The sequence below is a fragment of the Bos indicus x Bos taurus genome, chromosome 7 (genome assembly GCF_003369695.1).
Source record: "Bos indicus x Bos taurus breed Angus x Brahman F1 hybrid chromosome 7, Bos_hybrid_MaternalHap_v2.0, whole genome shotgun sequence".
In the NCBI taxonomy this organism is placed as follows: Eukaryota; Metazoa; Chordata; class Mammalia; order Artiodactyla; family Bovidae; genus Bos; species Bos indicus x Bos taurus.
In genome coordinates, this window is record NC_040082.1 from 92,444,915 (window position 1) to 92,461,364 (window position 16,450).

At 46.8% G+C, this 16,450-nt stretch overlaps 1 protein-coding gene across 2 annotated transcripts in view; it reads right to left on the reverse strand.

Moving 5' to 3' along the window:
• MLLT1 (MLLT1, super elongation complex subunit) overlaps positions 1–16,450 on the reverse strand; it is a 69,140-nt gene that overhangs the window by 40,485 nt on the left and 12,205 nt on the right. For both annotated transcript variants that reach the window (XM_027547431.1, XM_027547430.1), the window contains exon 3: positions 12,767–12,849. In XM_027547431.1, the coding sequence (XP_027403232.1) occupies positions 12,767–12,849 (83 nt within the window). The remainder of the gene's footprint in view (positions 1–12,766; positions 12,850–16,450) is intronic.

Genomic DNA, 16,450 nt, shown 5'->3' on the forward strand with positions numbered 1-16,450 from the left:
AAAAAGGAAAAATAGACAAAGTGGACTTCGTAAAAATTAAAACCTTTTTATGCAAAGTGCATGACCAACAGAGTGAAAAGGTAATCCACAGAATGGAAAAAAATACTTACAAATCATATATACCCTAGACATACGGAGAACGCCTAAAAGTCAACAACAACAACAAAACAAACAAGGACTTCCCTGATGGTCCAGTGGTTAAGACTTCACACTCCCAATGCAGGAGGCACAAGTTCAGTCCCTCGTCAGGGAACTAAGATCCCACACGCCATGTGGGGCAGCCAGGAAAAAAAAAAAACAAAAACACTCCAATTCAAAAATAGGCAAACAGCTCAAATAGATATTTTTCCAAAGAAGATATACAGATGCCCAATAAGCAGATGGAAAGATGCTCAACATCACTAATCATCAGAGAAAGTAAGTCAGAACCACAATGAGGGAACTCCCTGGCAGTCCAGCAGCTAGGGCTCAGTGCTTTCACTGCAGAGGGTCCAGATTTGATCCCTGGTCAGGGAACTAAGATCCTACAAGGTGCATGGCGTGGTCTATAACAAGAACCCACAGTGAGATACCACCTCACACTTATTACTAGGGATACTATCAGAAAAAGAGAGAAAGCAACAAGTGTTGACAAGGATGTGGAGAAACTGGACCCCTTGTGCACTGTTGATAAAATGTAAAACGGTGCAGCTGCTATGGAAACAGCATGGTGGTTCCCCAAAAATTAAAAGAGATTTACTACATAATCCGGCAATTCCACTTCTGGGTGTGCACCCAAAAGAACCGAAAGCCCACAACACGGTAAATAACTATACTTCAATTAAAAAGTTAAATTAGAACTTTGAAAAAGAATTGAAAGCAGGGTGTCACAGAGATATTTGTATACTTGTGTTCACAACAGCGTTATTCTCAGCAGCTAAAACATGGAAGCAACCCAAATGTCCAAGATAGATGAGTGGATATGCAAGATGTGCTCCGCCCATACAATGGAATATTGTTCAGCACTAAAAAGGAATGGAACACTGGCACACACCATAGTGCGGATGAACCACGAAGTAAGCCAAATACAAAGGCACAGATTGTTACAATTCCACTTACATGAGGGACCTATGGTAGGCACATTCATAGGGGCAGAAAGTAGAATACGGGTAACCAGGGACTGGGGTAGAAGTTATTATTTAATTGGCAGTTTTATTTCGGATGATTAGAAAGCTCTGGAAACAGCCATAGTGGCTGCAAACCATTGTGCTTTTTTTTTTTTTGGATGAATTTTTTATTGTGATAAAATATACATAAAACTTAACATTTTAAACATTTTCAGGTGTACAATTCGGTGGCATGTAGTATATTCATGATGATGTGCAACCATCATCACTATCCATTTCCAGAGAGTTCTCATCATCTCAAACAAAAACTGTGTACCCGTTAAAAAATAATTCCCTGGATAAAGAAAATGTGGTACCTATCTACAATGGAATATTACTCAGCCATAAAAAAGAATGAAATAATATCATTTGCAGCAACATGAATGAACCTAGAGAGTGGCACGCTAAATGAAGTAAGTCAGATAGAGAAAGAAATATCATATGACATCTCTTATACATGGAATCTAAAAAGAGACAATAAAAATGAACTTACAAAACAGAGACTCACAGACTTAGAGAATGAACTTATGGTTGTGGGGGAAGGGAGGGATAGTTAGGGAGTTTGGGATGGACATGTACACACTGCTATATTTAAAATGGATAACCAACAAGGATCTCCTGTATAGCACATGGAATTCTGCTCAATGTTATATGGCAGCCTGGATGGCAGGGGAGTTGGGGGAGAACGTACATGTATGCCTGAGGCACTTCGCTACTCACCTGAAACTATCACAACAAATGTCAATCGGCTACACTCCAACACAAAATTAAACAATAATAATTCCCCAGGTCCCTAGTAACCACTACACTACACTCCAACACAAAATTAAACAACAATAATAATTCCCCAGGTCCCTAGTAACCACTACACTACACTCCAACACAAAATTAAACAACAATAATAATTCCCCAGGTCCCTAGTAACCACTATTTTGCTTTCTGTCTCTGTGAATTCGCCTATTCTAGAAACTTTACACAAGTGGAATAACATAGTATTTGTCCTTTTGTGTCTGGGGTACTTCACATCATGCACATTCTTAATGACACTGAATTACATTTAAAATGGCTTCAATGATAAATATTATGTTACAGATGGACTTCCCTGGTAGCTCAGCTTGGTAAAGAATCCGCCTGCAATGTGGTAGACACTGGTTTGATTCGTGGGTTGGGAAGATCTCCTGGAGAAGTGATATGCTACTCACTCCAGTATTCTTGGGCTTCCCTGGTGGCTCAGATGGTAAAGAATCCACCTGCAATGCAGGAGACCTGGGTTCAATCCCTGGGTTGGGAAGATCCCCTGGAGGAGGGCAAGGCAACCCACTCCAGTATTCTTCCCTGGAGAATCTCCATGGACAGAGGAGCCTGGCGGGCTACAGTCCATGGGGTCGCAAAGAGTCAGACACAACTGAGCGACTAAGCAGCAGCAGCATGTTACAGATAAACATTCTATTACAAACACAAATGACAAAATCAAACCAAACTGCATCCAAATCAACAACTTCTGTTTTTTGCAGGACACTAAGAGATTAAGTGATTGAGAAGACATGCCATAGACCAAGAAAATATCTGTAAAATCAAAGTCTGACAAAGGAGTGATATCCAGAAATATAGAGAACTCTTACAAACTCAATAATAACGAAGGAGACATCCCAAATTTTAGAAAATGGTCAGACACTTTGAACAGACACCTCCTCAAAGAAGTTAAAGGCAAATAAACATATGAAAATATGCTCAATGCCATAAGTCATAAGGGAAAAGTCCAGAACCAGATGGTTTCACCATTAAACACCACCAAACATTCAAAGAATTAAGACCAATTCTACTCAAACTCTTCCAAAAATAGAAAAGGAAGGAATACTTCCTAACACATTCTGTGAAGCCAGTATTACTCTCACACCAAAACCAGACAAAAATACCGTAAGAAAACTACAGATCAATATTCCTTGTGACTATAAAATTGTCAAAATAACGGCACACCAAATCCAACAGCACATTAAAAAAAGTATACATATAATTAAGTGGAAATGTATCCCAGGAATGATACTCAATGTAATACACCACAGTACGAAAATAAAGGGGGAAAATTCACATGATTATCTCAACAGAGGTTGGAAAAAGTGCTTGAAAAAACGTTACGCCCTTTCATGAAAACACTCAGTAAACTGGGAATAAAAAGGAACTTTCTTAATCTGATAAAGGGCATTTATGAAAAATCCACTGCTAACATGCTGCTGCTGCTAAGTCGCTTCAATCGTGTCCGACTCTGTGAGCCCAACAGGCTCCCCCGTCCCTGGGATTCTCCAGGCAAGAACACTGGAGTGGGTTGCCATTTCCTTCTCCAATGCATGAAAGTGAAAAGTGAAAGTGAAGTCGCTCAGTCGTGTCCGACTCCTAGCGACCCCATGGACTGCAGCCCACCAGGCTCCTCCATCCATGGGATTCTCCAGGCAAGAGTACTGGAGTGGGGTGCCATTGCCTTCTCCACTGCTAACATAATACTTGATTTAAAAAAAAAAAAAAAAAAAGACTGAATATTTTCCCTCTAAGTCAGGAACAAAAAAAGAAAGACCATGTTTGACATTACTATTCAACACTGTACTTAAGTCCTGGCCAGAGCAATGAGGCAAGAAAAAGAAAAAAGGTGTTCAAATAGTAAAAGGTATTCTGCAACGCTAGAAAGCAAAGAACTAAGGAGCCTCCTGATGAGATTGGGAGAATGAAAAAGCTGGCTTAAAACTCAATATTCAAAAAACTAAAATCCTGGCATCCGGTCCCATCACTTCATGGCAAATATAAGGGGAAAAACTGAAAACAGTGACAGATTTTCTTCCCTTAAACTCCAAAATCACTGCAGATGGTGACTGTAGCCATGAAATTAAAAGATGCTTGCTCCTTGGAAGGAAAGCTATGACAAACCTAGACAGCACATTAAAAAGCAGAGACATCACTTTGCTGACAAAAGTTCCCATAGTCAAAGGTATGGGTTTTCCAGTAGTCATCTACGGACGTGAAAGTTGGACCATAAAGAAGGCTGAGTGCCAAAGAATTTATGTTTTCAAATGGAGGTGCTGAAGAAGACTCCTGAGAATCCCTTGGAAAGCAAGGAGAGCCAACCAGTCAATCCTAAAAGAAATCAACCCTGAATATTCACTGGAAGGACTGACACTAAAGCTAAAGCTCCAATACTTCGACCACCTGATGGGAAGAGAGACACCCCAGAAAAGACCCTGATGCTGGCAAAGACTGAAGGCAAAAGAGGGCAGCAGAAGATGAGATGGTTAGACAGGATCACTGACTCAATGACATGAATCTGAGCAAACTCAGAGACAGTGAAGGACAGGGAAGCCTGGCATGCTGCAGTCCACGGGGTCACAAAGAGTTGGGCAAGACTTAGTGACTGAACAGATCCAAACTGACAGGAAAAAAAGTGAAACTACCTCCATTTGTAAATGATATCCTTTACGCAGAATATCCCAAAGAAGCCACGAAAAATTGCTAAAGATAATAAACAGATTCAGTGAAGTTGCAGAGGACAAGATCAACATTCACACAAATCAGCTATGTTTCTATATACCAGCAATGAACATTCCAGAAGGAAATTAAGGAAACAATTCCATTTTACAATAGCATACAACGGACTAAAATATCTAGGAAAAAATGTAACCGAGGAAGTAAAATACTTGTACACGAAAACTACAAAACATTTTGGAAAAGAAATTAAAGAAGACCTGTAAATGAAAAGACATCCCCTATCCATGGACTGGAAGACTTTAATATTGTTAAGATGGCAATGTCTCCAAAGTGTTTACAGATTCAATGCGATCCCTGTCAAAATTTCAGTGGTCTCTTCTGCAAAAATGGAAAAGTCCAATGTCAGATCCATACATAATGCCAAGAGGCCCACAACAACCAAAACCATATTAAAAAACAAACAAAAACCCCAACCAAGTTGGAAGACCCACATAGTCTGATTTCAAAACTTCTGACATAACTGTAGTAATCAAACAGTATGGTACTGGTATAAAAGTGAAAGTGAAAGTCACTCAGTCATGTCCAACTCTATGAGGCCCCATGGACTATTCAGTCCAAGGAATTCTCCAGGCCAGAATACTGCAGTGGGTAGCCTTTCCCTTCTCCAGGGGGTCTCCCCACCCCAAGAATCAGACCCAGGTCTCCTGCACTGCAGGTGGCCTCTTTACGAGCTGAGCCACAAGGGAAGCCCTGGTCTAAGGACAAACATTAAAGACCAATGGAACAGAACTGAGTCCAGAGAGAAAGCACAAACCAACTGATTTCCAACAACGATGCTACAGTTACTCCATGGTGGGGGGAGAACAGTCTCTTCAACAAATGGTGCTCAGAAAACTGAAAGAACATATGGAAAAGAATGAAGCTAGACCCTACTCATCCCACACACAAAAATTAACTCAAAATGTGTCGTCCCCAGCCACTGTTGAACAAGCCACACTTCGCCATCCTATGCACTTCTCACACCAAATGAGCGTCCTTCTCTCGGCGTCCTGGTGCCGTCTTTCCCTCCTTTCTGTGCCCCTGCTATCTGAAATGGCCCAGGCACAGTGCTAAAGTACTGTCCAGGGTTCCCAATCCCAGGAGAGCTGTGAGGCGTCTTCCAGAGAAAATGTCTGCCAGACAAGCTTAGTGCCAGCAGGAATAATGCTGCTGTGAGTCCACTGTTAACAGTCAACAATGTGAATAAGGAGCCTTCAAACAGAAGTGCCCAGAAAACACGGCTATGTGTCCCTCTGCTGACAAAACTGTGACAAGAGGCTCACAGGAACTTAACCTCTAGGCCCCTTGCAGCAAAGGTTCAGTTTTCACTAACTCAGTGTTCCTGGTAACTTTATGTAACTATTTTGAGGAAGGAGAATTGACTGTATATATGTGGGTGGGGGGAGTCGAGTCTAAACAATGGAATATTCAGTTCAGTTCAGTCGCTCAGTCGTGTCCGACCCTTTGTGACCCCATGAATCGCAGCACGCCAGGCCTCCCTGTCCATCACCAACTCCCGGAGTTCACCCAGACTCACGTCCATCGAGTCAGTGATGCCATCCAGCCATCTCATCCTCTGTCGTCCCCTTCTCCTCCTGCCCCCAATCCCTCCCAGCATCAGAGTCTTTTCCAGTGAGTCAACTCTTCGCATGAGGTGGCCAAAGTACTGGAGTTTCAGCTTTAGCATCACATTCCTTCCAAAGAAATCCCAGGGCTGATCTCCTTCAGAATGGACTGGTTGGATCTCCTTGCAGTCCAAGGGACTCTCAAGAGTCTTCTCCAACACCACAGTTCAAAAGCATCAATTCTTCAGCACTCAGCCTTCTTCACAGTCCAACTCTCACATCCATACATGACCCCAGGAAAAACCATAGCCTTGACTAGACAGACCTATGTTGGCAAAGTAATGTCTCTGCTTTTGAATATGCTATCTAGGTTAGTCATAACTTTCCTTCCAAGGAGTAAGCGTCTTTTAATTTCATGGCTGCAGTCACTATCTTCAGTGATTTTGGAGCCCCCAAAAATAAAGTCTGACACTGTTTCCACTGTTTCCCCATCTATTTCCCATGAAGTGATGGGACCGGATGCCATGATCTTCGTTTTCTGAATGTTGAGCTTTAAGCCAACTTTTTCACTCTCCACTTTCACTTTCATCAAGAGGCTTTTTAGTTCCTCTTCACTTTCTGCCATAAGGGTGGTGTCATCTGCATATCTGAGGTTATTGATATTTCTCCCGGCAATCTTGATTCCAGCTTGTGTTTCTTCCAGCCCAGCGTTTCTCATCATGTACTCTGCACAGAAGTTAAATAAGCAGGGTGACAATATACAGCCTTGACGTACTCCTTTTCCTGTTTGGAACCAGTCTGTTGTTCCATGTCCAGTTCTAACTGTTGCTTCCTGACCCGCATACAGATTTCTCAAGAGGCAGGTCAGGTGGTCTGGTATTCCCCTCTCTTTCAGAATTTTCCACAGCTTATTGTGATCCACATAGTCAAAGGCTTAGGCATAGTCAATAAAGCAGAAATAGATGTTTTTCTGGAACTCTCTTGCTTTTTCTATGATCCAGCGGATGTTGGCAATTTGATCTCTAGTTTCTCTGCCTTTTCTAAAACCAGCTTGAACATCAGGAAGTTCATGGTTCACGTATTGCTGAAGCCTGGCTTGGAGAATTTTGAGCATTACTTTACTAGCATGTGAGATGAGTGCAATTGTGCGGGCAGGAATCCCTCAGAAGAAATGGAGTAGCCATCATGGTCAACAAAAGAGTTCAAAATGCAGTACTTGGATGCAATCTCAAAAACAACAGAATGATCTCTGTTTATTTCCAAGGCAAACCATTCAATATCACAGTAATCCAAGTCTATGCCCCAACCAGTAACGCTGAAGAAGCTGAAGTTGAACGGTTCTATGAAGACCTACAGGACCTTTTAGAACTAACACCCCAAAAAGATGTCCTTTTCATTATAGGGGACTGGAATGCAAAAGTAGGAAGTCAAGAAACACCTGGAGTAACAGGCAAATTTGGCCTTGGAATACGGAATGAAGCAGGGCAAAGACTAATAGAGTTTTGCCAAGAAAATGCACTGGTCATAGCAAACACCCTTTTCCAACAACACAAGAGAAGACTCTACACATGAACATCACCAGATGGTCAACACCGAAATCAGACTGATTATATTCTTTGCAGCCAAAGATGGAGAAGCTCTATACAGTCAACAAAAACAAGACCAGGAGCTGACTGTGGCTCAGATCATGAGCTCCTTATTACCAAATTCAGACTGAAATTGAAGAAAGTAGGGAAAACCACTAGACCATTCAGGTATGACCTAAATCAAATCCCTTATGATTACACAGTGGAAGTGAGAAATAGATTTAAGGGCCCAGATCTGATAGATAGAGTGCCTGATGAACTATGGAATGAGGTTCGTGACATTGTACAGGAGACAGGGATCAAGACCATCCCCATGGAAAAGAAATGCAAAAAAGCAAAATGGCTGTCTGGGGAGGCCTTACAAATAGCTGTGAAAAAAAGAGAAGCAAAAAGCAAAGGAGAAAAGGAAAGATATAAGCATCTGAATGCAGAGTTCCAAAGAATAGCAAGAAGAGATAAGAAAGCCTTCCTCAGTGATCAATGCAAAGAAATAGAGGAAAACAACAGAATGGGAAACACTAGAGATCTCTTCAAGAAAATTAGAGCTACCAAGGGGACATTTCATGCAAAGATGGGCTCGATAAAGGACAGAAATGGTATGGACCTAACAGAAGCAGAAGATATTAAGAAGAGGTGGCAAGAACACACAGAAACTGTACAAAAAAGATCTTCACGACCCCGATAATCACAATGGTGTGATCACTGACCTAGAGCCAGACATCCTGGAATGTGAAGTCAAGTGGGCCTTAGAAAGCATCTCTATGAACAAAGCTAGTGGAGGTGATGGAATTCCAGTTGAGCTATTTCAAATCCTGAAAGATGATGCTGTGAAAGTGTTGCACTCAATATGGCAGCAAATTTGGAAAACTCAGCAGTGGCCACAGCACTGGAAAAGGTCAGTTTTCATTCCAATCCCAAAGAAAGGCAATGCCAAAGAATGCTCAAACAATGGAATATTATTCAGCCATAAAAAGCAATGAAGCACGGACACACAGGACAACTTGGTGAACCCTGAGAACACGAAGCTCAGTGAAAGAAGCCACACACAAAGGCTGCGTGTTGTGTGATTCCTTTTGTGTGAAATGTCCACAACGGGCAAATCCATAGACACAAAGCAGATCAGAGGCTGCCGGAAGATGAGAGTGGGGATGGGGAGACAAAACATTTGACATTAGAGAGGCTGCATAGCATTACAAATGCACTAAATACTGCTGAATTATACACTTTAAAATGCTTAACTGCACAGGACGTGAATTTCACCTCAGTAAAAATTTTATTTTACAACTGTCATATCATATGAAAACATTTGGCCTTTGACCCCAGTTTCTGATCTTGGAAATTGCTCAGTTGTGTCTGATTCTTTGCGACCTCATGGACTATACAGCCCATGGAATTCTCTAGGCCAGAATACCAGAGTGGGTAGCCTTTCCTTTCTCCAGGGGATCTTCCCAACCCAGGGATCGAACCCAGGTCTCCCAAATTTCAGGCAGATTCTTTACCTGATCTTGGGATCTCCTGAATGATGGGGTGACAGGAGCGTCCTGTGCTCTAACGAGGTAGCTCCAGGTGGGCCCCTAGGTGGCTTAGGATGGGGCTGGTCCCCAGAAGGACCAAGTTTTGATGAGAAGCTCATCCCCTGTCCCGACCGCCAAGCTCCAGGGCGGGGGAGGGTAGAGACTGAGTTAGTCACAATGGCCAGGGACTGACTCATGCCTTGTTAACAAAGCTTCCATAAAACCCCGAACCATGGGGTTCACAGCCCTCAGGGAGAGCAGGCCAGTGTGCAGGTGCAGGTGTCGGGGGGAAGGGCCTGGAAGTCCCTCCCCTACCCACACCAGGCCCCGCCGCTCTCCCAGCCGGCTGCTTCTGACCTGCATCCCATATACTAAACCCAAAACAGGAAGTAAAATGTCGATCAGAGTTCTGTGAGCTGTTTCACCAAACCCCAGAGCCTGAGGGGGCTGTGGGAAACCCTGATTTACAGCTGGTCCATCAGAAGCACCGGAGGCGCCGGCCACAGGGTACACTGTGGGGCTGAGCCCTGATCTGCGGGTCTGTGCTAATTTGATGGCTACTGGCAGAGAAAGCTAAGCTCCTGGACACCTGGACGGGGTCTGGAGAACCAGAACCAGAGGAGAGGTGCTGGGAAGGATACTGCATTTGGCATTAAAAGCAAGTGAATACTAACAGCTCAGCGATGCCCAGAAGAACTTTTAAGTCAGAAGAACCCAACCCCACCCCTCTTTTTTCCACCCGGGCTTTGGGGAAAGGAGTGGTTTATCTGTATAAGAACATCCTGCCAACAATTGAAACAGAACGCGGCCTCAGATAAGTGCTCGTGCCAAACACCACGGAACCCAGAATTCCACCGTCCACAGCAGGTGCCATGGCCAGGGGCAGATGCAGCCAGAATGCCTCAGGCTTACACAAGAAAATGTCCTGCGTCTGAGAGACAGCCCTTCCTGTTCTGGGTGCACATCCACCCCACTGCTCGGAGAGGCCACCCGTCACCTTCCTTCATCCCTGGGGCCTCGACTCCCGGGGCCTAAGGTCTTAGAGACTGCCTGCTCTGTTCACTCTGCGTGCCCAGGCTGACCCTGCAGTGACATCAACGATGAAGCGCTCACTCCGTGCTGGGACCAGACCACATGCCCTCCCTTCCAGCTCTCCTAATCTTCCCAACAGCCCGAGAAGCAGACACGACTGAAATCTATCTTGTAGACAGAGAAACGGGTCCAGAGAAGTGGCTTGTCCACAGCTGCTCCTCGCTGCTTAGCACAGCCACGATCAGCTCGCCTAACTGATGACTGAACGGTGAGCAGGGCTAAGCTCTTGCCTGCGTGGGTGGGGGCGGGGGGGGCGGTGGGAGAAGCGACTAGCAAGTCCTCCCCAGATGGCCCTGGCTCACACACATCCCACATCTGCAGCAGCTGCTTCTGCCGTAAACCTGCCCTTGCTTTTCCACACCTGTCTGAGCTTTACCAATCTCCAAAGGGACCCACATTTAGACAACACTTGAAGAAGCAAGCAAACAGCAGAATTCAAGAACGGCCATCACCCTGGGTCACGTCCGTTTTGGGTACACATACATGAACACAAGCTCTGCTGGTCCAAGTGAGCCCCCACGATCAAGGTGCAGCCCAGCCCATGTGCCTGGGCGTCTAGGCACTCCCGCACGCAGGCTGGGATGTGACCACCCTCTGAGGCCTGGCCAAGTACTCAGTAATAAGCATCACCCAGCAGAACGTGAGGTGAACCCAATGGGACCTGTGACCCGCACCCCAGTCCCTCCCCAGGTAGTCTCACAGTGCAGGGCTGCCCACTACAACCCTGAGGGCAAAGCTGCCACCAGGGGCAAAGGATTCTAGTAATGGGACACAGGGCACAGGAGAGCACCCAGCACTCATCTCAAGAACGGGCTCATAGCTCCACACCAGCCCCACTGCCCAGCGCTGCAGATACGGAGGTCCATGCACATCGCTTTCTCCAGATGCACTTGCTCTATCTCCCCAGCCACCCAGAAGGGCTCCAATCAGCATTTCATTTGCACAGCCTCCCCGCGGGGCAGGAAGGCTGGAAACATACCTGCCAGGGACTGACCCCAGCCCTGGCCCTCCTCCACACTCCCCAAGCAGCAGGAGGCCTCCTGGGGTCTGGCTCCCTAAGCCACAGGGCGCCAACACCCCCAGGGGCACAGTGCCCCTCCTGTGCCTGTGCAGACAGGTTGGACTCTCCTCTCATCAGCGGCGTCACCTTGACGCCCAGAAAATCAGGGTGACCTGCAGCCCCACCATCAAATCCCACACCCACTGAAATGTTCCTCGGTGCCCCCGAGCTCTGCCCCTGACACCAGGGATTCTCAGAAGAAGCGACTTGTCAAGTGAGCGGTGGCACTCATGGGCCCCCCAGGATGTCGTCCCCCCGAAAGGTGGCAGAGCTGCCCACAGCCAGTCCAGCTGCATGCATGGAGAAGCACCCAGCCAGCATGCATTCAGAGTCAGGTAAAGTGCCGGCTGGCCACACCTGCGAGAAGCAACAGAGGCTTGCTGCCAGGCAGACAATGGTTAAATGCTGGGTATTGGGCTTCAGGAAAAAAGCTCTGGTCTGAACTGTGTCCCCAGTTTCTGGGCTGCCTCCCACCCACCATGTGATGGTGCTGGGAGGGGCCTGGGTCACGAGGATGGAGCCCGCGGAAGGGGACTGGTGCTTCCACAGACTGCTTGTGCTTCCCCACGGGACAGCACGGCAAGAGGAGTCTGTGACCTGGAGCACGGCCCTCCCCTGGCCATGCCGGCGCCTAAGCCAGGACCTCCAAGCGCCGGAACGCTAAGCAAACAACTTCTGGTGTTTCTGAGCCGCCCTGTCTGTGGTATTGTGTTATCACAGCCTGAACACTCTGAGATGATTTCTATTTTTTCCCACTGTAAGCACATAGAGATGAATACTAGAGAGAACACCCTCCTGTGATCCTACCACCCGGATTACCTTTACCATCTTTCGTACGTATGATCCCTTTTTTCTATAAATACCATTCACAACTTGCTTTTCTCACTCAACAATTCTAAAAGCTCTCTCCCCCAAGGCCGTCAACAGTTCTGGTTCAGAAGATGCACAAGGGCCTCCAACCAACAGCCTATGCTGAACATCCAGGTACCTTCCAGATCTTCCCCTCTCCTCCCACGGTGACAGTCCAAGGCCTCTGGCCCCACTCCAGCATGTGATAGCTGAGCCAGGGACCCTGCCACTTCTAGCATGACTGACGGGGCCATGGCTTGCTGCTCCCCAACTTGCCAGCTCCCCAGTTGACCACCATGGAGAGACGGATGCGACACTCCACCCACGGGCACCTAACATGGAGTCTCTGTTACATGTGTCACCATCCACCCTGCCACACATGCACTGCTGGTCCCCTCACCTCATGTGAGCTGTGCGTCCTCCCCACCACTCCCCAGGACCCTACCTTGTTCTTGAAGTACACCTCGATAGGCATGATGAAGCCAGCATACCCCGACTCCTCCACCTTGTAGGGGGGCTCCTTGCACACTGAAAAGAAACAGATGATGTGCCATCAGCACCCAGCAGCAGGAAGCACACGCATTCTGCCTCCTCTCTGGGCTCAGTGGGTTCTGCAGGAGGCCGGCTCCCCAGGAGCAGAGATCCCAGGCCTGGTCCACATCAGAGGGGTCCCAGGGGAGAGAAGAAGCAGAATAGGAGAAAGGGGACCCCCACCACCCTGGGGTGGGAGAGTGTGTGGGAAGGGACCAGAGACCAGCTGAGGCAGAGTAGCTGGCACTGGCCACTGGGCGCATGGGTTCAACCAACTGAGAGCAGCAAGTGAGGCTTGGGCGAGATGCCAGGCCTGGGGAGCCCTGGTCTCCCTGCAGGGCAGGGTCTCTGCTGTGCCCACCTCCTGCCATCACCCATGTGAGCACATGACTTGGGGCCCTGCTCGGGGCCAGGGACATGGACACTAGATGGAGGTGACCTGGTCTAAGATGGAGCTTGCTGCCTGGGTTCCACTGCAGCACCTAAGCACAGCATCCCTAGGACCACAGCATCCCCAGGGAAGAGGGAGGGAGGGAGGGAGGGAGAAAGAGAGAGAACCCAAGAAGAACACAGAACAGAGGTAAAACAATCTCCCACAGTCCCACTCTCCAGGACGCACTGTCAATGTTTTGACATGTATGCTGTCACTACGCGAGTAATGGGAAAACACTGTTCTCCTGCTTTTAGGAAAAACAAAACAGCGCAGATCAACCCCTCATGTCCTCCACCCCACCTTCTCCTGTGGCGACCAAGAGGTAGGAGAAAACCCTGCACCTGTTAACACCTTTACACACGTGTGTCTGGACTGTAACTCTTAAGCGGGTCGCAAATGGCTGGAACATAATGACAGGCCAGCACCTTGCATGTGGCCAGCACATGGGGTATGAGGTTTTCTCGGCTGGCCTGACTTCCCGCCAGGGGCGAGGGGGCAGTCATGACCCAGCCATAGCACCCACCGCAGCAGAGCCTCCTGGTGGCACCAGTGGCCAGCTCCTAAGCTGAGCACCAAGAACACTGTCACCTGACCTCGGGGCATGAATGTGAGTCATTACTGCCACCAAATGCTGCATTCATTCATTATCCACGTCTGCGGTGTCGGGTGCCCAGCTGGTGACAGAAGCCCAGGGCATGCCTCTGGTCCCCAGGAGGGAACAAGTCACCTTCAGTGGGATAGTCAGCCCACCCGGAAGTCAGGAGTAGCCCTGCCGAGGGGACAACAGGCAAGGAACTCTGTGGGGCTGACATCAGCTCCAATCCCTATTCCATCAGGTCTCCTGCTCTTTGGTCATCCTCTGTGGGTGCTGGCTGGGCACGTCACATGCAGCCCACACCATACCACTTTCTCATTCCCTCTGAAACCTGCACCGCCTGGCATCCCGCAGCTCAGGATCCAGGCTGTCCCATGCTCCCTCGAGGCCACCTTAGCTTCTCCCAGGGAACTTGGTAAAAGGAAAGAAAAAAACCAAAGTCAATGTCCTCCGAGGGAAGATAAGCTCGACAAATGAAAATAAGATACTTTCAAAAATGAAAATTAGAGAGTAAGAAAGGGCTCTTAGACATTACAAATACAGTATTTACAGTGGTTTAATTCAACAGAATGACCAGAAAATGAAGTCAACAAAATCTCCCAGAATGTAGGGATAAAAAAAATTTTTTAAGAAAAGGTGAGAGGTGCAAAAACAACCCCATGAATTAAACATATGTCAACAGCAGCTAATATTCATAAAGCACCTATTGTGTGCCAGGCAGTATTCCCATAATCTTATACCATCAACTCCCAACAACACTGTGAGCCAAATGCACTTGTTCCCATTTTACAGATGAGAAAACTTAAACAGAGAATTTACATAACAAGCTTTCTAGAAAGAGAAAACAGAAATTAAACAGATAGGAAAAAAAAAATAGGAGAGAACCTTCCAGAACTAAAATGAAGGGCACCAAATGTCCAACATGATGAACAAATGAACCAACAAAGATTCAATATGATGAACAAACAAACCAAAAAAGTCCCCAGAAAGGTCATAAAAACCATCTTAAGTCCTTCTGGAAAAAAGACAAAAACATTAAAAAACACATCACCTGCAACAGAATGAGAAACCCACAACATCAGGTTCCTCAAAAGATGACAAAGCAACACGCTCAAACTCTGAATGGTAGTCACTCTCCAACTGGAACATTACACCCAGCTCAACTAGCACTCAAGCGTGGGGCCAGAACAGGCCACTCTAGATACACTAAGACTTTATTCCCTACACACCTTTCTTCAGAAATTGCTTCAGTAATTAGTTCCTTGGGAAACTTCTGGATAAATTACTCCAGTAAAACAGGAAAATGAACAAAAACACAGGGTGTTAGGTGAATCCCTGAGGAGAAAAGTAAAGTAAGTCCCAGTGTGATGGCTAACGAGGTGGTCTGGAGAGGAGCCAGTTCTAATCAGAAGAGGAAGAGGCTGGAATGAAATATCCAGAGGAAGAGGGGAGTCTCCACTGAATAAATGAAATGATGGGGGTATGGAGAAAAAGGCAAAGCACCTCTGATGAAAAAGACAAATGCAGGGATGGGGAGGAAGAAGCAAAAGGTGTTCACAAAGCCACAGGCCAAATACGAAGCCAAGTAAATGGGGCCAAATTTCTTTTTTCGGCTGAGCTGGGTCTTTACTGCAGCATGAGGGCTTTTCTCCAGCTGCGCACTCGGGAGCCTCTCCAGTTGAGGCACATGGCCTCTCTAGTTGTTGCATGCATGCTTAATTGCCCCATGGCATATGGGATCTTAAGCTTCCCTGGTGGTTCAGCAGTAAAGAATTTGCCTGCAATGCAGGAGACATGAGAGACATGGGTTCGATCCCTGGGTTGGGAGGATCCCTGGGAGAAGGAACTGGCATCCCACTCCAGTATTCTTGCCTGGAGAATCCCATGGACAGAGGAGCCTGGCAGGCTACAGTCTATGGGGTTGCAAAGAGTCAGACAGAACTTAGCAAATAAATAACAACAATGTGGGATCTTAGTTCCCAAATCTAGGATCAAACCCATGTCCCCTGTATTGGCAGGTGAATTCTTAACCCCTGGACCAGCAGGGAAGTCCCAAAACGGGGCCAAGTTTTAAGCACGGATGACAAAAAAGATCCTATCTGACCTTGGCATGACCTTGAGCATTCTCCTTGGAGCAAGTGGCCCAGAGTTCAGAGAGAACCATCCCGACGGTGGAGAGCATCAATATAGTCAATGACCCTCACAGTTACCGACTTCTAGACTTACTCTCTAACCTGAAGTGGAACAACCTTAACCAAGTTGAGTGTAGCTCCCAGAAAGGGCATAAGGGTCAAGGAAGACAGGCTGCTCCTGCCCTTCTCTTCCTAAGTGGAAAGTCAGGAGACCCTGGCCAAAGCCGACAGCTTTGGAGAACCCATCCATTCTCTTGGCAAACATTTAGAAAGCATCTACTGTATCCTTTCAGCCCCAGAGATATAGCAGCAAACTGTGGCCAAATGCAAACCCCTCGCTTGGCGGGGATGCGAGGGGGCGAAGCTTAGGAAAGAGTCTGAGCTTTCAGGTTAGAAAGTTAATAAATTTTTAAAGTGAAAAATCTAGAAATAAGAAGT